The following is a 25,199-nucleotide window of genomic DNA, read 5'->3' as shown; positions in this document are numbered from 1 at the left end:
ACCTTTGAGGCGGCGCGATGCCCGACTGATTTGCGCCGTTTTGGGCGCCGGTCAGCGGACATCGCGCCGATACCGGAGAATTTCGCCAGTGTCCCCGATTGGCCACGTGCCCGACCCAGACCGCCTGCGCAAAAGTTGCCTGGCCGCGTATAAGGCTCTCCGTGCCCTCCGATCGGCCCGTACCTGACCTGGGCGGCCGCGGACTGAGTCTGCTGCCGCCACGCTAGTATACGCAAAGAGTAGTGAGGCCGTGGAATGCCCTACCTGCTACAGTAGTGAACCTGCCAACATTGAGGGCATTTAAAAGTTTATTGGATAAACATATGGATGATAATGGTATAGTGTAGGTTAGATGGCTTTTGTTTCGGTGCAACATTGTGGGCCGAAGGGCCTGTACTGCGCTGTATTGTTCTATGTTCTATGTTATACCGACCGGCAGGACCATGTTAGATCCAGGCTGTCGGGACGTCAGCTGGTTGGGGGTGGAGAATGGCGCGGCGGGCCTGCTACATTGGCCGCAGGTAGGAGATATGCGGTGCGGTGTACTCTCCTAGTATACTGCTTATTGGGGCCTCGAGAATCGGGATACTGGCGCCGGTCCTGATTCCATGCGGGGAAATGGATTCTCGCCGCCGGACGCAATTTCGGAGTCGGGGTGCGGAGAATCCAGCCCCATTTATCTGTCTGCTATTGATACTGGCATATTTCAGATCTTGGTGGTACAAAACTGAGAATCATTTTCAATTTTGGGTTCTATAACTACAGAACGGCACATGAGAAAAATATTTCTGCCATTTTAAATAAATAACGGTCTAATTTAACTATTTTACACAACTTCCAAAATAATATGGAGTGTGAAACAATGATACTTCTGGGTCTTAGAAGACTAAGTCATAAAGAATGTCTCAAATCAATGTGTACTCACTGGGGAAAAGATTGAGGTGCGTCTTGGGGATTCTCTCAGCCCGGGGCCCTGACGGTGGCACACGATTCTCCGCAGAGTGGAGAATCGGCGCCATTGGCGCGACGCCAGTCGGGGGCCGCTCTATGCGGCCGGCCCGTCGATTCTCGGCCTGGGATGGGCCGAGCGGCCATCATACAAATGCCAAGCCCCCCGGCGCAGTCTACACCTGCTCTCAGCTAGCGGGAACTCGATGTGAAAGGGTCGGGAGGCGGCCTGTAGGGGGGAGGGGTCTGACCCCAGGGGGGCCTCCGATGTGGCCTGGCCCGCGATCAGGGCCCACCGATCAGCGGGCCGGTGTCTCTGGCTGGGAGCCTCCTTGCTTCCGCGCCGGCCCCTTTAGTCCTGCGCCATGTTGTGTCGGGGCCGGCGTGTTGAAGGAAGCCAGTGTGCATGTGCGTGTTGGCGCCGGTGCCACTGCGCATGCGCGGATCCCGCGGCACCCAGTTTGCGCCGGGATCAGCAGCTGGAGGGGCCAGAATTGCTGATCCTGAGGCCATGTTGACACCGTCGAGAAATGCAACGCCGTTTCCGACGGCGTCAACACTTAGCCTCAGGGTCACAGAATCCCGCCCCATGACTTCAAAAATCAAAGGTAAGTAAATTAGCTATTTGATCTGAATGACATAGGTAGGTCGAGAGGACACAAGCTCAAAACTCAGAAGCCTCGAGGAAGGTTAAAGATCGAACAAAAACCTTTTCTGTCCACAGAATAGTGGGTATGAAAAACAAATTTGCAGAGAAAGTTGCTGCAGGGTTAAATTGCATGTTTAAAAATGAACTGGAGACAACTGTTTGGTAGCCTGATAGAAGATTAAAGAGAGGTTACAGAAGGGAGATGAATGATCCTAAACTAAGGATTAACGACTGTGATGAACGGTTACTGCCTTATCATCATGTAAGGTGATGTCCCCTTTAAGACCGGGCTTGGAACCCTGGGGACTCCGCCTCTGGCTCCGCCCATCTGGGAGCCATACATAAAGGGCTGCCTCATGGTCTGTATAGCTGTCAGCTCTCGTCTCTAGCTGTAGCATAGTTATTAGTCTAATAAAGCCTTCTTTACAGTTTAATCTCTAAGCATCATTATTGAGGGTAAGATCCATGATGTAATAATCATACATTGATATGACCAGAGTGGACTTGATGAGCTCAATGACCTTTCTGCCTGTAGATCTTTATACTCTTGTTTTAACAACCCCTTCCGACATGTCACTAATGTATCTATTTGAGTAATAGACTCCTCTTCAAATATTAGAAAACCAATTATGTTAGTGTTGCAAAATATCAATCTAACTTTAATTAAGTATAATTAGAATACTCATGCCTTCTTTGGTTGGTTGGTTCTTAATGTTTGGCCCTGAACAATGGTTTTGTATAGGAAAATGGGCTTGATTCTAATCAGTCATCTGAATAAGGCTGCCAGTGTTCAAGTTAACATAATTATATTCACCGAAAAGCTGGTTAGTCTCAAGATTGGTTCCGTCCGAATGCCCTGCTCTTGGATTGAAAAGCGTGGCATATTTGTCACTAATTGCCAGTATTCCCCAGTCCCTTTGCTTTCAACAGAAGACTTCCACTGTTGCTGTGAATGGTGTGGTTATCTTAAATCCATCGAGTTCCCTTTCTTTCTGTTCTCCAGAGAAAGACACAAAAATAATTAAATTAGCTGTTATTTTTCTGTTTAGAATGTGGTGGCCCTGACAAAAGGCAACAGCTATTGCCCATTCATCCCTAATCTCCCTAAGGGTATTGAGTCAACCAACATAGAGCAGGAGTGATACCTAAGGCAGGCCCCAGTAACTGAGACAGCTCCCTTCCCTGAAGGAGTTTAAAAACCTGTTGTGCTTGTGCAACCTTTTAAAATAAATTCTTTTCCTGGTTATGGGTGCCACTCGCAATGCTTTTTATTTATTTAATGGCATTTATTGGCCATTCCTATTTACTTTTGGGAAGGTGGTAGCTGGTTTTCTTTAAACACTGAGCCATGTGTGAGGAACAATGCTGTTCAACAAGGAGTTCCAGATTTTGACACAGTGCTGATAAAGAAAAGCCAATACATATTTACGCCTGAATGGTCTATGATTTGGTTGCGATGATGTTCCCATAGAATTCCCAAAGCACAGAAGGAGGCCATTCGGCCCATCGAGCCTGCACTGACCCCTTTAGGCTCACTAACCCCCACCCCCCCATCCCCGTAACCCCTAAACCCCACAACCTACACATCCTTAGACACTATGGGGCATTTTAACATGGCCAATCCACCTAACCGGCACATCTTTGGACTGTGGGAGGAAACCCGAGCACCCGGAGGAAACCCACACAGACACGGGGAGAAAGTGCAAACTCCACACAGTCAGCCAAGGCCGGAATTGAACCTGGGTACTTGACGCAGTGAGGCAGCAGTGCTAACCACTGTGAAAACGTGCTGTCCCATGCTCCTGCTGCCCTTGTCCTTCTAGACAATGGAGGTTGCAGGTTTTGGCGTGTTGCTGAAGAGGCATTGGTGAGCTGCTGCAGTGCATCTTGTAAATGGTACACACATTGCTGCCACTGTGAGCTGGTGGTATATGGGTATCAATCTTTGAACTGATGGCTCGGGTGCTGATCAAGTGAACTATTTGCCCTGGATATTACCAAGCCTATCAAGTTTTTTTTTGTTTATTCATTTACAGGATGCAGGTGTCACTGGCTAGGCCAGCATTTATTGTCCAACCCTAATTGTCCTTGAGAAACTGGTGGTGATCTGTCTTCTTAAACCTCTGCAGTCTCTGTAGTGTAGATATTATGGTTGCACCCAGCCCAGCAAATAGGGGTGCACTCCTTCTGAGGTTAAAATCAAAGGTGACCCGAGGATAGTGATAGTGGGAGGTTCAGTGATGGCAATACCAATGAACATCAAGAAAAAGTGCTGAGGCATCCTCTTGTTGGCGATGGTCATTGTCTGGCATTTGTTTAACACAAATGATTCTTGCCACTCTGCCAACTGAAATCACAATGGTGTCCAGATCTTGCTGCATGCATTATTGACTACTTTGTTATCTGAGGATTGATAATAGAGGTGAACACTTCAATCATCAGTGAACATCCCCACATTTGACCCTATGATGGAGGAAAATTCATTGATGAAGGAACTGACATAGTTGAGCGTGGGTTGCTGTCCTTCTTCAGTGCTCCTGTTGGGCTCCACCAACTGGAACAATCTTGCTTTGAACTAGGTACGACCTGAGCCAGTGGAAATTTTCTACCGATGTACACTGACTTTACTTTCAGTGTGGCACTGTCTTGGTGCCATACTGGGTAAAATGCTGCCTTGGTGACAAGGGCTCTGATCAGAGGTCCGCTGGAATTTTCCAGTTGGTCTGCAGGCCCGCTGTGGCATTGGGAGCATGGCAGATGCCTGGGGTGACCATCAACAGTAGGCCAGTGGGATCGATCCTCCAGGCCACAGCTTCAGGTGCAGAGTGACCTGTAGTGAGGGAGCCCCTCCATGCTGGTGGTCTGAGAGCTGTGACCATGGCCGGGATTTTACCATCTCTTGGACCTGCCTGAAGTCAACGGACCTTTGGCTGGTCCATCAAATCTTCCGTCCCACCCACAACGATTCCCACGGGACCAGAGAATCCTGGCCCGTGAATTTTCTTCACCCTTGCAAGCGATGCTGAGAGGACGTCTCTCTTCCCCATCTGAACATCAGGCTGCAGCTCCTTCAGTGATTCAGGGCCTCCTATTCATCATTCAGCTTCAAGAGCTCACCACTTCTTAATTACCTCTGACTATTAATTAGCCAATTCTTCCAAAATTGTGTCAATTAACTGTTTGATGTGGGGTGAGATTGAAGTCCTAATCCAAATGTAAAATGCTGTCCCAAGTGCAGAGATCTGTCTGAATCGGTTCTTTAAATCACAGTTCTGCAGTATGAACAAGGTTCTGCACTGTCGGATCCAACACCTACTGATGTGAGATCAGTATAATTATACCTTTGGAAAACTTACAGCACAACCGATATTCAAATAGCTGAGTTAGGAGGAACTCATACTTTTCACCCATTTCATGGCTGCATTCCTGTTGTTTGGTATGAATTGTTCTCCAATTGACTGGTTCTTCAACTGTTGACAAATCTGGAGGCCCGTACCTGACTGTGTCCTGAATAATGTTTGTTCTGCCAGCAATTTATTTTTCCCTGTGTTGATTGTGTGTGTCAATCTGTTTGGGAGTTATTTTAGCCAAACCCACCAACAGGAACAGGCGCCGGAATATGGCGACCTAGGGAATTTTCACAGTAACTTCATTGCAGTGTTAATGTGAACCTACTAGTGACAATAATAAAGATTCTTCTTATTATTAGATGAGATTGGATTGACTGTCAGCTTTATACATAACACACTTGAATTGAAAACAGTGCAAAGAAAACCAGATGAAATGTAAACCCAAGTGGTTGGTCCCATCCCATTAGTTTCCAGCCAAAGGCTTCCATTAAAATGACCCTCGTCACTCTCTCCTTTCTGGGCATGATCGAATGGAAAAGTTTGGTTTCTGGTGGGTTTTGCTGGGAGTTTCTCCCGCCTCTGTCGATGAGTTCCCCACCGCTATCTAAGCACACTTTTTCGGGCCCTGGGGACTTTCTCCTCAGGCCAGCCCACACTTCCAATCTTTTTTCAACACAGGCCAGACAAGGTCCTCAGAGATCGGGCCAGCATTTTGAAAGGGTCCCCAATCTCTAAGTGAATTTGATGGTCCCCCACACACCCACCCATGGGCAATGTCACCCCCCACACACACGGGCATTACCCCCCCCCCCAAGTGAGTACACCCCACTATGGGGTCGCTGAGGGCCCCCCTTTTCAGATGCTTCATGCCCCCTTTCGGGTCCCCCCCCACCCTTCACCCCCCCACCCTTCACCCACCCCGAACCTTCCAGAGCCTTCTTCCTGCCCGCCCTTCAATCCTCTCCCACCTTTCATATCCCCCTCATTCCTCCTTTCATGGGCTTGGCCCCCCTCAGGATTGACCCTTGGAAGTGCCACCCTGGCACTGTCACCATGATGCCCTGGCAGTGCTCCTGCCAGCCTAGCAGTGCCACCCAGGCACTTTGGCAGTGCCAGGGTAGTGATGCCAAGGTGACCAGGTGCCAGGGGGAGAGCCAGGGAACCACCCTGCCCTGTCCCTGACCACCCAGGGGTCTGCAAAGGCTTGGAAACCCCCTACAGTGCCACTCCGCCTTGTCCATGTTGCCTGGCTGGAATCTCCCTGCGGAAGCTGGTAGATGCCGGGAGCCGGTTTGATCCAGTATCAGCATGGTTAAGTGAGCTGGACCCAGATCATTTCGGCAGATCTCGTGAAGCTTACTGGCCTTTGGGAAGCCTGGGAGGGGCCTCTCCCACCATCTACCGGCAGCGTCGTGCCCCCATTCAGGCCCGACGCAGCCGGTAGATCGTGCCCTATATTCAGAGTCTTACAGCACGAAGACTATATTCAGAGTCTTACAGCAGGGAAAGAGGCCTTTCGGCCCATCATGTCTGCATCCGTCACCAAGCACCCATTTACTAAAGTCCATGTAGTCTACCCTCATCTACACACTTAGTTAGCACCTCGAAAAATTGAATCAAATTTGTAAGACAATTGGCATGATTTAGTGACCTTGTCGCGCCCAACGTAGTGTCAGGATGAGAACATTGAACCTCGCGAGAGGACTCTTGCGAGATTCGCGACGATCGAAACTTGAATCTCATGAGATGTTGCAATGTGGATCTTGCCCTCACTGGGCGTGATCCAGATCAGCATATTTAAATGATTCATTTAGCTCATTTAGATATACGTTCGCCAGATTTTCCTGGCGTCCAGGACTCAACAGTCGTGCCACGTAGACCTCGCCAGAGTGCCATTTAGTATTAGTCCACACAAACGTGCACCAATTGTAATGGCACCTGGCAGGGTCTCCCAGGTGGTCAGGGACAGGGAAGGGTGGCACTCTGGCTCGCCCTCTGAGCGTCTTTAAGACAGAGATAGATGGGTTCTTGATTAAAAAGGGGATCAGATGTTATGGGGAGAAGGCAGGAGAATGGGAATGAGAAACATATTAGATATGATTGAATGGTGGAGCAGACGTGATGGGCAGAGTGGCCTAATTTTCCTCTTATGTCTTATGGTCTTATAGACTAGTCATGGCACAATGGTTAGCACTGTTGCCAGGGACCCGGGTTCAATTCCAGCCTTGGGTGACTGTCTGTGTGGAGTTTGCACATTGCCTGCGTGGGTTTCCTCCCACATTCCAAAGATATGCAGGTTAAGTGGATTGGTCATGCTAAAAAATTGCCCCTTAGTATCCAAAGATGTGATTGGGTGGGGTTACATAAATCCATAGAAAATAGAAGCAGGAGGAGGCCATTCGACCCTTCGAGACTGCTCCGCCATTCATTATGATCATGGCTGATCATCCAGTTCAATAACTTGATCCCATCTTCCCCCCATATCGCTTGATCCCTTTATCCCCAAGAGCTATATCTAATTCCACAGATTCACCAGTCTCTGGGTGAAGAAATTTCTCCTCACTTTAGTCTTTAGTGGCATGCGCGTCACGGCCGGAGCGGTTCCACGCATGCGCACTACGGCCGGCGCGAGTCCGCATGCCACGGCCGTCTCCGCGCTGGCCCGTGGGCAACATAAGAACTAGGAGCAGGAGTAGGCCATCTGGCCCCTCGAGCTTGCTCCACCATTCAATGAGATCATGGCTGATCTTTTGTGGACTCGGCTCCACTTTCCGGCCCGAACACCATAACCCTTAATCCCTTTATTCTTCAAAAAACTATTTATCTTTATCTTAAAAAGATTTAATGAAGGAGCCTCTACTGCTTCACTGGGCAAGGAATTCCATAGATTCACAGCCCTTTGGGTGAAGAAGTTCCTCCTATACTCAGTCCTAAATCTACTTCCCCTTATTTTGAGGCTATGCCCCCTAGTTCTGCTATCACCCGCCAGTGGAAACAACCTGCCCGCATCTATCCTATCTATTCCCTTCATAATTTTATATGTTTCTATAAGACCCCCCCTCATCCTTCTAAATTCCAACGAGTACAGTCCCAGTCTACTCAACCTCTCCTCGTAATCCAACCCCTTCAGCTCTGGGATTAACCTGGTGAATCTCCTCTGCACACCCTCCAGTGCCAGTACGTCCTTTCTCAAGTAAGGAGACCAAAACTGAACACAATACTCCAGGTGTGGCCTCACTAACACCTTATACAATTGCAGCATAACCTCCCTAGTCTTAAACTCCATCCCTCTAGCAATGAAGGACAAAATTCCATTTGCCTTCTTAATCACCTGTTGCACCTGTAAACCAACTTTCTGCGGCTCATGCACTAGCACACCCAGGTCTCTCTGCACAGCAGCATGTTTTAATATTTTATCATTTAAATAATAATCCCTTTTGCTGTTATTCATACCAAAATGGATAACCTCACATTTGTCAACATTGTATTCCATCTGCCAGACCCTAGCCCATTCACTTAGCCTATCCAAATCCCTCTGCAGACTTCCAGTATCCTCTGCACTTTTTGCTTTACTACTTATCTTAGTGTCGTCTGCAAACTTGGACACATTGCCCTTGGTCCCCAACTCGAAATCATCTATGTAAATTGTGAACAGTGATCCCTGAGGGACACCACTAGCTACTGATTGCCAACCAGAGAAACACCCATTAATCCCCACTCTTTGCTTTCTATTAATTAACCAATCCTCTATCCATGCTACTACTTTCCCCTTAATGCCATGCATCTTTATCTGATGCAACAGCCTTTTGTGTGGCACCTTGTCAAAGGCTTTCTGGAAATCCAGATATACCACATCCATTGGCTCCCCGTTATCTACCGCACGTAATGTCCTCAAAAAATTCCACTAAATTAGTGAGGCACGACCTGCCCTTTATGAACCCATGTTGCACCTGCCCAATGGGACAATTTCCATCCAGATGCCTCGCTATTTCTTCCTTGATGATAGATTCCAGCATCTTCCCTACTACCGAAGTTAGCTCACTGGCCTATAATTACCCGCTTTCTGCCTACCTCCTTTTTTAAACAGTGGTGTCACGTTTGCTAATTTCCAATACGCCGGGACCACCCCAGAGTCTAGTGAATTTTGATAAATTATCACTAGTGCATTTGCAATTTCCCTAGCAATCTCTTTTAGCACTCTGGGATGCATTCCATCAGGGCCAGGAGACTTGTCTACCTTTAGCCCCATTAGCTTGCCCATCACTACCTCTTTGGTGATAACAATCCTCTCAAGGTCCTCACCTGTCATCGCCTCATTTCCATCAGTCACTGGCACGGTATTTGTGTCTTCCATTGTGAAGACCGACCCAAAAAACCTGTTCAGTTCCTCAGCCATTTCCTCATCTCCCATTATTAAATCTCCCTTCTCATCCTCTAAAGGACCAATATTTACCTTAGCCACGCTTTTTTGTTTTATATATTTGTAGAAACTTTGACTATCTGTTTTTATATTCTGAGCAAGTTTACTCTCATAATCTATCTTACTCTTTATGGCTTTTTTAGTAGCTTTCTGTTGCCCCATAAAGATTTCCCAGTCCTCTAGTCTCCCACTAATCTTTGCTACTTTGTATGCTTTTTCCTTCAATTTGATACTCTCCCTTATTTCCTCAGATAGCCACGGTCGATTTTCCCTCTTTCTACCGTCCTTCCTTTTTGTTGGTATAAACATTTGCTGAGCACTGTGAAAGATCGCTTGAAAGGTTCTCCACTGTTCCTCAACTGTTTCACCATAAAGTCTTTGCTCCCAGTCTACCTTAGCTCGTTCTTCTCTCATCCCATTGTAATCTCCTTTGTTTAAACACAAAACACTAGTGTTTGATTTTACCTTCTCACCCTCCATCTGTATTTTAAATTCCACCATATTGTGATCGCTCCTTCCGAGTGGATCCCTAACTATGAGATCATTAATCAATCCTGTCTCATTACACAGGACCAGGTCTAGGACCGCTTGTTCCCTCATAGATTCCATTACATACTGTTCTAGGAAACTATCGCGGATACATTCTGTAAACTCCTCCTCAAGGCTGCCTTGACCGACCTGGTTAAACCAATCGACATGTAGAATAAAATCCCCCATGATAACTGCTGTACCATTTCTACATGCATCAGTCATTTCTTTGTTTATTGCCTGCCCCACCATAATGTTACTATTTGGTGGCCTATAGACTATTCCTATCAGTGACTTTTTCGCCTTACTATTCCTGATTTCCACCCAAATGGATTCAACCTTATCCTCCATAGCACCGATGTCATCCCTTACTGTTGCCCGGATGTCATCCTTAAATAACAGAGCTACACCACCTCCCTTACCATCCACTCTCCTTCCGAATAGTTTGATACCCTTGGATATTTAACTCCCAGTCGTGACCATCCTTTAACCATGTTTCAGTAATGGCCACTAAATCATAGTCATTCACGATGATTTGCGGCATCAACTCATTTACCTTATTCCGAATACTACGAGCACTCAGGTAAAGTACACTTATGTTGGCTTTTTTACCTCTGTTCTGAATCTTAACACCTCGATCAGTAACCTCTCCTAAGTTATATTTCCTCTTAAGCTTTCTCCTAATTTTCCTTGTCGTTGAACCCATATCTTCATGTAACAACCTGCCGCGTCGCTTACCATTAATGTTTTCACTTCCTGTTTTATTCCTTTTAGTATTCCTGGTCCTCTTCGCTTACCTCCCCTCAGTCACTGCACCTTGTACTGTCGCCCTTTTTGATTTTTGACTGTGGCTTCTCTGCCTTTCCCATGGTAGAGCCCTAAAGGGCCCGGCGCGGAGGAACATAGGCCCTCCCGGAATTAGCACACCCGCCGATCGGTTGCCCCCAATCGCGGGCCTGGCCACCGTGGAGGCCCCCTCTGGAGTTGGCTCCCCCCGCCCCCCACCAGGATGGCCCCCGCAGCCAAAACGACGAGGTCACGCCGGGTAGGACCATACGCAAACGACGGTGGCGGGACTCAGCGGGCACTCGGCGTGTCGAGCACTCAGAATCGCATGGCCCCCGACCGGCGCTGCGGCGACCGCATTGGCGCAATTGCCGCCAATTTTCCAGTCACCGGAGAATCGGCGATTCGTCGTCGGAGCGGCGTGGCGGGATTCGCGCGCCCCCCGGCGATTCTCCGACCCGCCGCAGGCTCGGAGAATCCCGGCCCATAAGTTTCGATGAGATCACCTCTCACTCTTCTAAACTCAAATGAACATAATCCTAACCGACTTAGTCCCTCCTCATATAGAACATAGAACATAGAACGATACAGCGCAGTACAGGCCCTTCGGCCCACGATGTTGCACCGAAACAAAAGCCATCTAACCTACACTATGCCATTATCATCCATATGTTTATCCAATAAACTTTTAAATGCCCTCAATGTTGGCGAGTTCACTACTGTAGCAGGTGGGGCATTCCACTGCCTCACTACTCTTTGCGTAAAGAACCTACCTCTGACCTCTGTCCTATATCTATTACCCCTCAGTTTAAAGTTATGTCCCCTCGTGCCAGCCATATCCATCCGCGGGAGAAGGCTCTCACTGTCCACCCTATCCAACCCCCTGATCATTTTGTATGCCTCTATTAAGTCTCCTCTTAACCTTCTTCTCTCCAACGAAAACAACCTCAAGTCCATCAGCCTTTCCTCATAAGATTTTCCCCCCATACCAGGCAACATCCTGGTAAATCTCATCTGCACCCGCTCCAAAGCCTCCACGTCCTTCCTATAATGCGGTGACCAGAACTGTACGCAATACTCCAAATGCGGCCGTACCAGAGTTCTGTACAGCTGCAACATGACCTTCCGACTCCGGAACTCAATCCCTCTACCAATAAAGGCCAACACTCCATAGGCCTTCTTCACAACCCTATCAACCTGGGTGGCAACTTTCAGGGATCTATGTACATGGACACCTAGATCCCTCTGCTCATCCACACTTTCAAGAACTTTACCATTAGCCAAATATTCCGCATTCCTGTTATTCCTTCCAAAGTGAATCACCTCACACTTCTCTACATTAAACTCCATTTGCCACCTCTCAGCCCAGCTCTGCAGCTTATCTATATCCCTCTGTAACCTGCTACATCCTTCCACACTATCGACAACACCACCGACTTTAGTATCGTCTGCAAATTTACTCACCCACCCTTCTGCGCCTTCCTCTAGGTCATTGATAAAAATGACAAACAGCAACGGCCCCAGAACAGATCCTTGTGGTACTCCACTTGTGACTGTACTCCATTCTGAACATTTCCCATCAACCACCACCCTCTGTCTTCTTTCAGCTAGCCAATTTCTGATCCACATCTCTAAATCACCCTCAATCCCCAGCCTCCGTATTTTTTGCAATAGCCTACCATGGGGAACCTTATCAAACGCTTTGCTGAAATCCATATACACCACATCAACTGCTCTACCCTCGTCTACCTGTTCAGTCACCTTCTCAAAGAACTCAATAAGGTTTGTGAGGCATGACCTACCCTTCACAAAGCCATGCTGACTATCCCTGATCATATTATTCCTATCTAGATGATTATAAATCTTGTCTCTTATAATCCCCTCCAAGACTTTACCCACTACAGACGTGAGGCTCACCGGCCTATAGTTGCCGGGGTTGTCTCTGCTCCCCTTTTTGAACAAAGGGACCACATTTGCTGTCCTCCAGTCCTCTGGCACTATTCCTGTAGCCAATGATGACATAAAAATCAAAGCCAAAGGTCCAGCAATCTCTTCCCTGGCCTCCCAGAGAATCCTAGGATAAATCCCATCAGGTCCCATATGGCAGGCATAGGACAGTGGACTGGACCTAGGTACGGTGCCCTATCAGAGCGTTGGGGAAGACTCAATGGGCCAAATGACTTCGTTCTGCACTGTTTGTATTCTACGAAATGTAAATGTTCACTTGACATCGCCGCTAACATCCATCTCTCAACCAACACCATGGGGGTCATCATTCTCATATTATCATCATATGTGGGACCTTGCTCTGCCATAACATACTGGTACTTTTACCCAAGAAACAACAGAACTGCAAATGATAATTCAATGTCTGTGAAGACGTTCCTGAGAGATATAGTGAGGCAGCATTTAAATACAGAAACAATTCTGAGTTGACTATCCCACACATTTAACTATTTTAAGAAAGCTCACTGGGGTGGCCAGTTGGGACCAGCTTGACCTATCTCTTCTGGAGCCCACAGACCTCTGAAGACTCAGGAACTCTTACTGTAGGAAATCCGTGCCCTATTTTTCTCTGCCAATGGTCTTGGATAGAACAACCAATGACTTAACCTCAACGTGCCAACCCAAAATCCCTGTCGTGAGATTGGGAAACAATCTTCCTTCTTTTTTTTTCTATAAATTTTGAGTACCCAGTTCATTTTTCCCAATTAAGGGGTAATTTTGTGTGGCCAATCCCCCAACCTGCACATCTTTGGGTTGTGAGGGCGAAACCTACACAGACACGGGGAGAATGTGCAAACTCCACACGGACAGTGACCTAGAGCCGGGATCGAACTTCGGCGCCGTGAGGTAGCAATGCTAACCACTGCGCCACCATGCTGCCCAACAATCTTCAATCTTCCATTCACGCCCCAGGCCTCGACCACGTTCCGGTCCTTCAACGAATGCAACTGTCTCGTGCCCAGCACAAGGCGGCTCATGACTCCCGTGCAGCTGATCTCCCTGCTCTGGCTCCAGATGACAATGTCCGCATCCATCTTCCGGATGGTGGCTGGTCTGCAACTGCTGTGGTCCTTCGGCAGGTGGCCCCCGCTCGTTCCTGGTTCGTCTACCGGATGGTTCCATTCTGTGCCGTAATCGACGTGCCCTTCGTCTCGTTCCACACTCGCTACGTGATCCTCCACTGTCGCCTCGCCCTCCTGTTGTCCCTGACCTGGACTATGCGGAGATTCCGGTTACTCTGCATCCTCCTCACTCTGACGCAGTCCAGCCCGCTCCTCAGCTGGTGGCTCCTGACCCACCCTTGAGACGGTCAACCAGAATTCATCGCCCACCTCAGAGACTTAATTTGTGAACTTTGTGCACTAATGGACTTTCTGGTCTGTTCTGTTCTTCCGTTTAATCGTTCAAGTGGTTTGTATATAGTGTTCATCTCGTTATTTGTGTGACACACTGTCTTTTCTGCACCAGGCACCTTCCCATGTAAATAGCTTAGTTTTATGTACATAGTCCTGTAAATATTTCGCACACACATAGTCAGGAACATTCACCACACTCTATTTATTGGCACATTTTTTTATATAAAAGGGGGGATGTCATAATATACACCAGTATATCATGGTGCAGACACACACTGATGACACACAGTGGGACCAATCAACATACACAACACCGCAGCCAATCACCAGTGAGAGCACACGCACTATAAAGACAGGGGGCATCAGAGTTCCCGCTCATTCGAGTAGCAGCTAGCTAGGAGCACAGAGCTCACAGCCTGCAACACAGACATTCACCATGTGCTGAGTGCATCAACTGGTTAGGACAAGGCAAAGGTCTTTAGTTACAGCTAGTATCGTATTTACCCACAGTTTAAGTATGTTTAAATAGTTAACCTTTTAATAAAATAGTGTTGCACTACTTCAAGTGTTGGTGACCTGTATGTGATCCAGAATACCCAACACATCAGGCACCACCTCCTGCACACGGTTGGACTCCTCCAACTGCACCTGTAGGTGCTGGATGATCGCGTACAAATTCACATGTAGTCCCTGGCTCTGCGACTGCATCTCAACTATAGATGGGACTATTCATTCCAGAAGCCCGAAACCTGTCTGGATGGAAGCTAGTCCCTGGGGTCGGCCTGCCCTCCGACTGTTCTCCCCCTAGGGAGTTCCTATCTCCCCCTGATGTATCTGAGCAGCTGTGTGGTGCGCAGCAGATAATGTCCCAGGAGCCCCTTCACTAAAGAGCCCAACTAAGGTGAGTGTCTGTGTGATGGTGGAGGGTGTAGGAGACAATGTGATGGAAAGTCAATGTCATCCCTGGACTCGAACTCCAGGGTGTCCTGGGTCACAGGTCTATTGCTCCCCTCCATGTTGGTGTCGTCATCGCTGCTCGGCACACGGGAGGGGTTCAGGTTGTGGCTGTGGCTGGGGGCAGATACACCAGATGGACCCGGTCATTCACCAGCAGCTCCTGCAAGACACAAGACAAGACTCGGAGCACAGCATTATTAGACCGGGGAGCATGGGGGTGATGGGTGTAAGTGCGGGGGAGGTGGTGGCGGTTGACACATATGTCGCGATGAACCGTAACTAAGCGGGGTCTCAATTCCTCACCCACGGCCAATCTCCACCCCAGTAACTTCCCTTTCCTTAGGGCCACCAACCACGTTCCGGGCCCGCTGCTCTGCCATGATGAGGGGCCGAAGGTCCGGCAGTTCTCCTCCAGTTTATTCCCACTCCCGCCGGTTATGGGTGGCCTTCTCCTAGAGTGGGTGGGGGGAAAACCAAGAACAACAGTGTTAGACAGTCTGACGTATGCAGCCCAGGGGGTGGGTAGCTGGTGGCCTCAGTGGCCAGGGCACCCGGCCATGGTGGCCGGTTTGGGTGCTGGCATGTGGAGCAGGGTGGGTGTTCGGACACCCTCCGGGGGTGAAGGGAGGGTGTAGGGTTATATGTGTGCAGCTCAGGGTCTGTGCCAGGGGCACAGTGCTACCTACTCAGCCTGGCCCACCCTAGGGAGGTCGTCCAGTTTTTTTCCTGCACTACAGGCCGGTCCGGACAGTGTTGCTGATGGTGTTCATCGCCTCTGCCACCTGCGCCCAGGCATGGCGAACGGTGGCAGCCTCCTTCCAGGGCCAGAGTACAGGGTAGCCTCCCTCTCCTCCACGGTGTCCAGGAGGGTCTCAAGCTCGGCAGCCATAAAATGTGGGGCCATGCGTCTTGCTGCCATCTTGTTGGCTGGGATGATGTGGGTGGGGAGTGAGGTGTGTATATGCAGCTGCAGCTGCAGCTTGTCAGCCTCCTGAGTGTCAATCACAAATCTGGCGAATCCCGTCCCATTTCTCATTGGAATCGATTGTGCTTCATGTGGTGCCGGTGATAGCCCCTTAATAGCCCCGGTGAATCAGTTCAGGTGCGGCGCCAGTTTTGCTGTTGTGGAAGTCCACGTGTCCTGCATCAACACTTAGTCTCAGGAACGGAGAATCCCACCCGGGATATTTGAGGATGTGTTCACGAACCGGGATGAGGACTCTTCTGGGGACATTATTTTCCTATTGGCACTGTACCTTGTCTACGAACTGACCCCAGAGGGACACATGGGGCGGAATTCACCCCTACCTGGCGGGGCGGGCCGTATCAGCGCCAAGGAGTGGCGTGAACCACTCCGGCGTCGGGCCGCCCGGAAGGTGCGGAATCCTCCGCACTTTCAGGGGCTAGGCTGGCGGCAGTGGAGTTGGCGCAGTGCCAGCCTGTGGCAAATGGCTTGGCACCATGCCAACCGGCGCTGAAGGGCCTCCGCCAGCCGAGGTGAGTTGCCGCATGCGCCGGAGCGCCAGTGTGTGCTGGCACCATCCCAGCGCATGTGCAGGGGGGTTCTTCTCCACGCCGGCCATGGCGGAGGTTGACAGCAGCCAGCGCAAAGGGAAAGAGTGCCCCCTCGGCACAGGCCCGCCCGCGGATTGGTGGGTGTCGATCGCGGGCCAGGCCACCATGGGGGCACCCCCCGGAGCAGACCCCTGCGCCCCCCCCCCCTCCGACGACTCCGCAGACCGCCAGTAGAGCCAGGTCCTGACGGTACGGACCTGGTTTGATTTACGCCGGCGGGACCGGCCGAAAACGGGCGGCCGTTCGGCCCATCGCGGGTCGGGGAATTGCCGAGGGGGCCGATGCCAATGGCCGCCGACCGACGCGGCGCGATTCCCGCCTCCTCGAAAACCATGGCGCTGGAGAATTCGGCAACCGGCATCAGGGCAACGGGGCGGGATTCACGGCGCCCCCTGCCGATTCTCCGACCCGGCGGGGGGTCGGAGAATCCCGCCCTTGGTTCCTGTACACTTGGATACATTTATTATCATGTAATCATAGAATTTACAGTGCAGAAGGAGGCCTTTCAGCCCATCCGGTCTGCACCGGCCCTTGGAAAAAGCACCCTATTTCAGCCCACACCTCCATCGTATCCCTGTAACCCAGTAACCCCACCTAACCTTTTGGACACTAAGGAGCAATTTAGCATGGCCAATCCACTTAACTTGCACATCTTTGGACTGTGGGAGGAAACCCACGCAGATACGGGGACAACGTGAAAACTCCACACATAGTCACCCAAGGCCAGAATTGAACCCGGACCCTTGGCACCGTAAGGCAGCAGTGCCACTGTGCCATCATGCTGCCCCTCGTGGAGGAACAAATGATGAGGAAGAATGTTTGGTGACCTACATTCTGGTACAGTAATTCCTCATTCTTTGAATTTAGTCAAAGCTCCATTCACTGGTGCTTAGCTTCTCTGTGTCGAGGTTTGATTTGTAGATTTCCTTGTTCGTTGGAATTTTGATTTGTAGCAATTTGAACTCTTTGGTGCCATCTCCAGTCTGTTTGTCTTTTTATATATTTTTCATTATTTTTTTCATTCAGGCCAGCTTCAAGCCAATGCATATTGTGAAAATCCTGATGTGGTTTTAATTGGGAACAAAGCGGATTTGATTGATCAGAGGGAGGTTCAGGAGTATCAAGCCAAAGAACTGGCAGACAAATACGGGTAAGTGTTTACTCATGTAACGTATCTGACTTCCATCAAGAAAATAGAATTGTGTGTGTGTCTGTTTAGGTTGTCAGCATCTGTCTTCTACAGCGGCCCAGTCAGAGTAACTTCTGAAAGTTGGTAAATTAAGATTTTTAATTCTGGGAGGGTTTTTAGGCTAGCAACATGAGTTAAAAACTCAAAGCTGTTGCAGCAAGAAGGCATGAACAATTTTCACTGCCAGGCCACATTTAAATCCTGCTGGCGGAATTCCCGCTTGTTTTGTCGGGTGGAGAGTGTAAAATCCAACAGGCGAGAAACACTCAAAAGATGCACGGTAAGATACAAAGTAAGAGATTAATTAAGATACACCACCAAACTCCCACACCCTGAAGGGTCACCCTCCCCGACCTGCACCCAAGCGGGGCTTTTATACTGTGGAGCCTTCCCTTTTAAGGGGGAAGCTCCGACGTCAATTATCGGGGAGTTCATACTCATTCTGAGTTAATGGGAATAGGATGATGCACACTCCCTTACTTCCCAAGGGGTCGTAACAGGGAGCGACGGAAAAATCGCATGCAGTGCAATCACCGACACGATAAACTAGGTGGCTAGATTGGCTCCCAGAGCTGTTTGCTGAGGGAAGGCCTTGTGTTCTGGAACGTGGTGGTCGAGGATGGAATCAGCGGCAGAGAAGGCCTCAACCTTCATGCGGAGCACTTCTGTTCCCCCTGACCCCATAAAGAGAGCATTAAAAAATAACCTGTTTGGTCCTCTTTTTGTCCGGATCCTGTTAACCCCTGCCTCAACCTGGCAGGTTTCTCCAGCAATTTCCAAAACAGGAGGATTTTGTGACATGTTTGGATGCTTAAAAGCAGAACACCAGGCTTAAAAATTAGAGTAAGTGCACGGAGCTGGTGGAGAGGGAAATAGGATAAGGTGGAGTGGGGATATATTAGATGGGTAAACAAGGGATTAAACTATATATTTTTTTTAAATTGTAACAATTTGCATATGATGATGTTCCCTTTAAAATGTAGTTGTTCTGCTTAGTTTGCTTTTTCCAGTATATGTTTTTGTACGACTGCACACCGGCATTATTTCTCACAGAGCAACATTTGCATGCCACCATTCAGGCTGCCTCACAAACTCATACCTGGGCACCTAAGTGAGAACATTACTTGCATGTGAATTTTAACAATCTGGACTATCACAAGCATCATTCGGATCCGCATCATCGTTCAATCTTTAGACGATAGATACTATTGGGAGAAAAAAATAAATGTTCAAATTGGACTATTCTCTTTCATACAAAATGGAAAACTATTTCCTGTTCTTTCCTTCCCCTAGGATTCCCTACTTTGAAACGAGTGCTGCCACTGGCGACGGCATTGATGAAGCTATAATTGCATTGCTGGACTTAATAATGAAACGCATGGAGCAGTCTGTTGACAAGAGTGAAATACCCGATTCAGTCAATGGAGGATCTGCCCAAAAACTCAAAGCTGCCGACCCAAACGAGAAAAAGTGTGCTTGCTAGAAAATAACTTCACCACAGCTAAAGATCTTTTTGCATGTGTAAATGCTTTCTGCAGAAAGTTTATTTTCCTATCTCATTGCTTTTTTTTCTTCTTTTGGCCGTCTTTAGTTGTAACTGCAGGATATTGTTGCAGATGGGACTGTTTGGGTGTTGCACAAAGTGTCTCCAAAATGAAAGGTTCCAGCTGGAACATTTGACTTGTGGATGTATACCTCAGTACATTGGATTATCTGCCCCAGCCAAATTAACAGCACTAAGCTGCTTCCAGCGAAATATTGATGCTGCCTAATGGCTCCACGACAAGTAAAGAAAATTTGATTTCTCTCAAAGAGGTCATTCATTACAAAGGGGGAAGTCGCATTTACACTTAAATGAAGTATTTGAAAAATTGTCCTTGAAAAAACATTGGCAATCTTAATTAAATTACGATGCAACCTTAATTGACTCTCTTTGAAGAGATCCACCTTTTTCTAATTATGCATTTAAGCATAATCTTAGTTTCTTTGTGTGTGTGTCCTTCCCAAAACTTTTGCTGATAAAAAGCTTCAACTTCCAGCCATTCCCCGAGAGCTCAGAAATGGTAAAATTGATTTTAGCCTGGTTTATAACCTTGTACCTCATTGTCTATGTATTAACAATACAACAAAAAAATATTTCAACGTGTTTCCATTCAACGTGGTGTGAATTTGTTAATCTACATCGGTGAGGGCAAGGCATGACAACCATTGTATACAAAGCATAGTTGATATTGAGTTTCACCCTGTGATAGACTTTGAACACTGCATGTGTTGGCTGCTTATCTGTGTAGCGTATTTACATGTTAAAATATGAAAGCCGCCACGTTTTTAACAGGAAAGTGTAATTTGCACCTTCTGAATGTAAACTGCGCAAAGGAGTGACACCCAAATTGGGTGGAACGCATTGGAAATATTGGGCAGATTTTCCAAAACCAGCTAGGGTGGAGCAGGGTGGGGAGCAGTATTGGGGTAGTGTGGGGAAGCAAAATGCAGAAAATGGTGTCAGGTTAGGATACTGATGTGATCCTGCCCCCTTCTGACTTTCCCAAGGTTAGAGGTGCTGTGGGGAACCCCTGTGGCTGAGGCGGGAAGCTAATTGAAGAACTGAAGAAGGACAATTAGGAGCAATTTGGCACATGGATTCCCACTTTCCCAGCAACTGAGCAGTACCATGTTGTTTCTCCAACCTGATAGGTTGGACAAAGCGAGAGCACAGTGGGGAGTTCAGAAGGCCTTGATAAGTTACACTGGAGCTCCAGATGTGGGCAGGTGGGAGACTGCAGTTCAAAACAATCCTTCTCTCAGCTTCTTGAAAGTCATGTCACCTATCTAGCACTCCATTCACCTTCAGCTGCATTACTTCAAGCTTTCACAAAGGCATGGGATAGCATCTGCCCCTGCACATTCCACCTTTGCTGAGGGCAGGATTAGGGTTAGGAGACATACTACCCTCAACAGTACTGGCAGCGGCAGGACCAACACCAACAGAAGCACCAGCTGACTTCTTTTCAGTTGCATATCGCCTCACAAGGTCGATGGGATGGATACATAGATCCAGCTGGAAGGAGGTGGGACCCCTCTCCCTCCCCAACCCAGGGTTTACAGGTCTACAGATCAGCCCTCTCGACATGTGTGAAAACCAGTCACTCAGGCTCTCATGGCAGGTCACCGTTGACATTAACAGGTTCGTCGAACAAGTCCTTACTCCAAACCTGATGTTGGGGTCTGGGTGGAGCAGCCTTCCCAGGGTTCCTCTCCATTCTTCTGGTTATTGGAAACTGAAAATGTCAGTGTCGCTGAGCTTTTCTGAGAAATGGCATTTCCTTGTCAAGCAGGGAAAACTGGATATGTGAGGTTTTTTCGATAGCCACATTCCTTTTGTAATTCTGACAGCTCCTAACACTCCCATGTACTTGTGTGCACAGTTGAATGAATAGCCAAACAGGTGAATGAATCATATAAATAGACTGTAGGGCAGACGATAAGAGACTATCTGGGAAGCAAGTATTTTGTCAGTTCTGTTTCTCTTTTGCCTTTTGAAACAGAAACTGTCAAGTTAGCTTTAAATTTTGATGATGTGGAGATGTCGTCGCTGGACTGGGGTGGGCACAGTAAGAAGTCTCACAACACCAGGTTAAAGTCCAACAGCTTTGTTTCGAATCACTAACTTTCGGAGCACTGCTCCTACACCAGGTGACTTTAACCTGGTGCTGTGAGACTTCTTAAATTTTGATGCCATTTTGGGTTCTGTCTTCCCTTTTGAAATGAAAAAAAAAAATGAAATGAAAATCGCTTATTGTCACAAGTAGGCTTCAAATGAAGTTACTGTGAAAAGCCCCAAGTCACCACATTCCGGCGCCTGTTCGGGGAGGCTGGTACTGGTAAAGGTCTTTTGACCTTTATACATTTGAGGAACTAACTGTGGGAGTTGCTGAGAGCAACAATGTGAGAAGATTGAACAAATGAATATGCTCCCATTGAAATAACCTTATATCTGAAGCATTTTGGGCCAAAGACTATATCTTTGCACTTATTCAACTTGTGGTGCCATTCTCAATACCTCCTCCAACCCAGTTCCCTTCCTAATATTACCTTTTTGTATTCGTTATTAAATCTAATATTCCGAAGGATGAATAGAACAATACAGAATTTAATCAGTTTTCTCTGCTTGAGTTCCTTTTAAAAGTGCCGGTGTAACCCAGCAGACTGTTGTCAGTAGTGCTTCTCATGCTAATTAGGTGATACTTGTAACATGTTGAGTCAAATCAAAGTAATTAGAATCTCTTGGTGGATCCAGTGCAAACTTATTAAGAAAAAGGAAAATTATTTTGAAAGAACTTCACTATATCTCAAATGGTTGAGTACTAATTTTTCAATTTGATGTTTGAGGTTAAATTCAATACTCCCAATTGAGATCTACATTCAAAGGGATGGGTTTCTGTAATAATGAGTGAAAGGCCAAAATGGTATATTTTAAATGGTAAGTAAAGCCGCTACTTTGATATACAAATCAAATGTCCCAGCCCAGGACTATAGGGAACTGCTGGTCCGGGGCTGGGATCTAGATTTAAAGGTCCCGCTAGCAAGCCCCTGCTAGGGGGGTCACCACCCGCTCAACACGAGAACTCGGATTCTCAAGTCCAAGTTAGGGACTGGTTTAGCACAGTGGGCTAAACAGCTGGCTTGTAATGCAGAACAAGACCAGCAGCATGGGTTCAATTCCCTTGCCGGCCTCCCCGAACAGGTGGCGGAATGTGGTGACTAGGGGCTTTTCACAGTAACTTAATTGAAGCCTACTTGTGACAATAAGCGATTATTATTATTATTAAGTCACCCCTCTCACTCCCGCAGCGATCAGGCCTCTTTCATCGTTTGGCACAAGGCCACGAGTCGGCGACAGGTGGAACCGGATCAGGGGCGTGAAGTGAACTGGGGATCCTCGCTTCCTGTTGAGCACCAAAGGATCACAGACGGAGGTTCGTCTTCGGTGCTGACCTCTGGCGGAGGATCAATCTTTTCAGTCTTCATTTCGGACTCCGAATCTTCATCGTCGGGGGAACGACTCTCGGGTCCCCAATAGACTATGACCCCTTGCCGAGGTAGTCGCAATGGCTATCAAGGAAGTCATCCTGCTGAAATTGTACCTGCTGGAGTGGGTTCCCTGCTTCTCAGGTGGTCCAGGTGTTTTTTCAGAGCCTTCCCTTAGACTTTGACTTTGTAAGAAACTGACCCAGCATCACTCCTGAGATCCATTGCGAACCATCTCCAAAGTTCCTCACATAGACGGCATCTCCTTTTCTGAAGGTCTTTTTCAGTCTTCTGGTGTAATAGTTCCTTGTTTGGGTCTCCTGCTTGGCTCCAACTTCCCTCCCAAGCTGGGAAACAGCAGGCCGAGCCTGGTGCGCAGTCATCGTCCCATGAGCAATTCTGCTGACTCCTGTCATTGTGCGCGACATAGTTCTATAATCAAAGAGGAAGTGGGCCAATTTCATATCCAGGGAACCAGCAGGCTGTTCCTTCATTCCGGTTTGTAATGTTTGAACTGTCCAGCCTATGGTACTCTCTCTGTCCTGCTGCATTATTTTCCATGTTTTAAATTTCAGCAACGTTATACAGTGCAACTTCCCTTTAAGAGGGACAGACAGTCTTTTGGAAAACAGGCTGGCTGCACCTCATACTTTCAGCACAATGCTGCTCGGCCTCCTGCTGAGCGCAGTGTCAGCCACAGCACTAAGAGGAAACCATTAGCAAGGAACCCTCTTGGCCCTACACTACAATCATGATATTGAGGAGGGAGCACTAAGTTCAGGGATCAGGATTATCAACACTTAAAGATTTGGACTTTCTAAATTCTTAGCGCAGTTTCTTTTGACAGTATTATCTAATAATGCTGTATAATGTTTAAAACTAGCCCATTGACGCAGAATGAGGAGATTCATTTCACATCCAGTTTGTTCATAATTTGATTTTTGCATGGCAGCTTCTGTTGATGAATTGTCCCCTTCCTCTTCTGGCAACCAAAAACCTCTTTCTTCAACAAGTATTTAAAGCAGACCGAACAGTTAGGCCTCAGGGTTGTGAGGCGTCGTGGTGTAGCTATTTGAATTAAAGGGTCAGAGGGAATGTTTTCAATTTACATTTCGGTGGTAAAAAAGAATTGTAAACAATGAGTGAAATGTTTTGTATGTTTTACGCTACGGACATGACCTGTAAATCTCACGTTTGCTTTGTCTGAAAGAGCCATGCGTGTGTTTTGACATTATTAAAAATATAACTTCATACCCCTCCCCTCTCTCCAAAATGATTATATTCTGTCAGGCTGTATTCCATCAGGTAGGTTGGGTGGAGGGAATTTAATGAAGAAGGTAACTCCACAGGTCAGCATTTTTAACTATCCTATAAAGGGCAGGATTCTCCCAAAACATTTCTAAGTTAATGTGTGGTAGGTTTTTTAGGGAGTTTCCCGCTAGCTGCTGGTGCCACTTGGGCACCCTGGCAGTGTTAGCCTGGCACCCCAGCGAGTTCCCCACCGCTATTCAATGACACTTGGTCAGTTTTTTGGATCCTGGGGAGTTTCTCAACGGTTTAGCCCACACTTAGAATTTTTTTTAGCACTGGGAAGCTGAACTCAGAGATCGGGCTGCCATTTTGAAAGGGTGCTCCGATCTCTGAGTGAGCTTGTGGGTCCCCCAGAACCCCCACCCATGGACAATGTCACCCCCTAAACACATGGGCACTACCCCATGCACCCTCATTCCATGGGCATGGCCCTCCCTTGGCTCCTGACCCTTGGCACTAGGGCACCCTTAAATGGCACCCAGGCAGTGCTTCTGCCGGCTTTGCAGTGCCACCCTGGCACCATGGCAGTGACATGGTGACAGTGCCAAGGTGTCAGTTGACAATGCCAAGCTGCTCACGTTCCAGGGGAAGGCCAGGGAGCCACCCTGCACTGAACCTGACTACTCAGGGGTCTCTGATGGCCCGGGTAACCCCCTGGTGAGGTTCTGCCTGGTCAATGTTTGTGTGGACCAGCACTGATCAGCACCTGGCTGTAGCCTCCCTGGGAAGGCTGGAGAATTGAGGGAGGCTGGTGCATCCTGGGCATGTAGGTCATAAGTAGGTTTACGAACTACCTCTCCAAGCGCTATTTGGTCCCGCCCATTTTGGGTGGAGTTCCGACTCCGACACCAAGCCCAGTGAGGTGCAGAGGCTACCAGGCGGGTGACCGGAGGGCTCTCCTGGGATTCTCTGGCCATGTTGTGCTCTTGCAACGCGACAAGAAAATCGCGCCCAAAATATTTCTGTATCTTTAGGCAAGACAGAGGAGGGTGTAAAAGGTAAGGTGGTGTTGCACTACTAATTAAGGAATCAATTACTTTAATAAGGAGAGATGATATCTTGGAAGGGTCGTCAAAAGAGGCTTTATAGGTAGAAT

General features: G+C 48.1%; 1 protein-coding gene across 2 annotated transcripts in view; it reads left to right on the top strand.

Annotated features, from left to right (window-relative positions):
* rab27b (RAB27B, member RAS oncogene family) overlaps positions 1-24,043 on the top strand; it is a 315,029-nt gene extending 290,986 nt beyond the window's left edge. For both annotated transcript variants that reach the window (XM_072497398.1, XM_072497397.1), the window contains exons 5-6: positions 17,602-17,725; positions 19,058-24,043. In XM_072497398.1, the coding sequence (XP_072353499.1) occupies positions 17,602-17,725; positions 19,058-19,247 (314 nt within the window). In that variant the 3' untranslated portion in view covers positions 19,248-24,043. The remainder of the gene's footprint in view (positions 1-17,601; positions 17,726-19,057) is intronic.
* The last annotated feature ends 1,156 nt before the right edge of the window (positions 24,044-25,199 follow it).

This window comes from Scyliorhinus torazame, chromosome 3, assembly GCF_047496885.1.
Source record: "Scyliorhinus torazame isolate Kashiwa2021f chromosome 3, sScyTor2.1, whole genome shotgun sequence".
Taxonomy (NCBI): domain Eukaryota; kingdom Metazoa; phylum Chordata; class Chondrichthyes; order Carcharhiniformes; family Scyliorhinidae; genus Scyliorhinus; species Scyliorhinus torazame.
The sequence above is the reverse complement of the archived record's forward strand: the minus strand, read 5'-3'. Positions and strand labels throughout refer to the sequence as shown.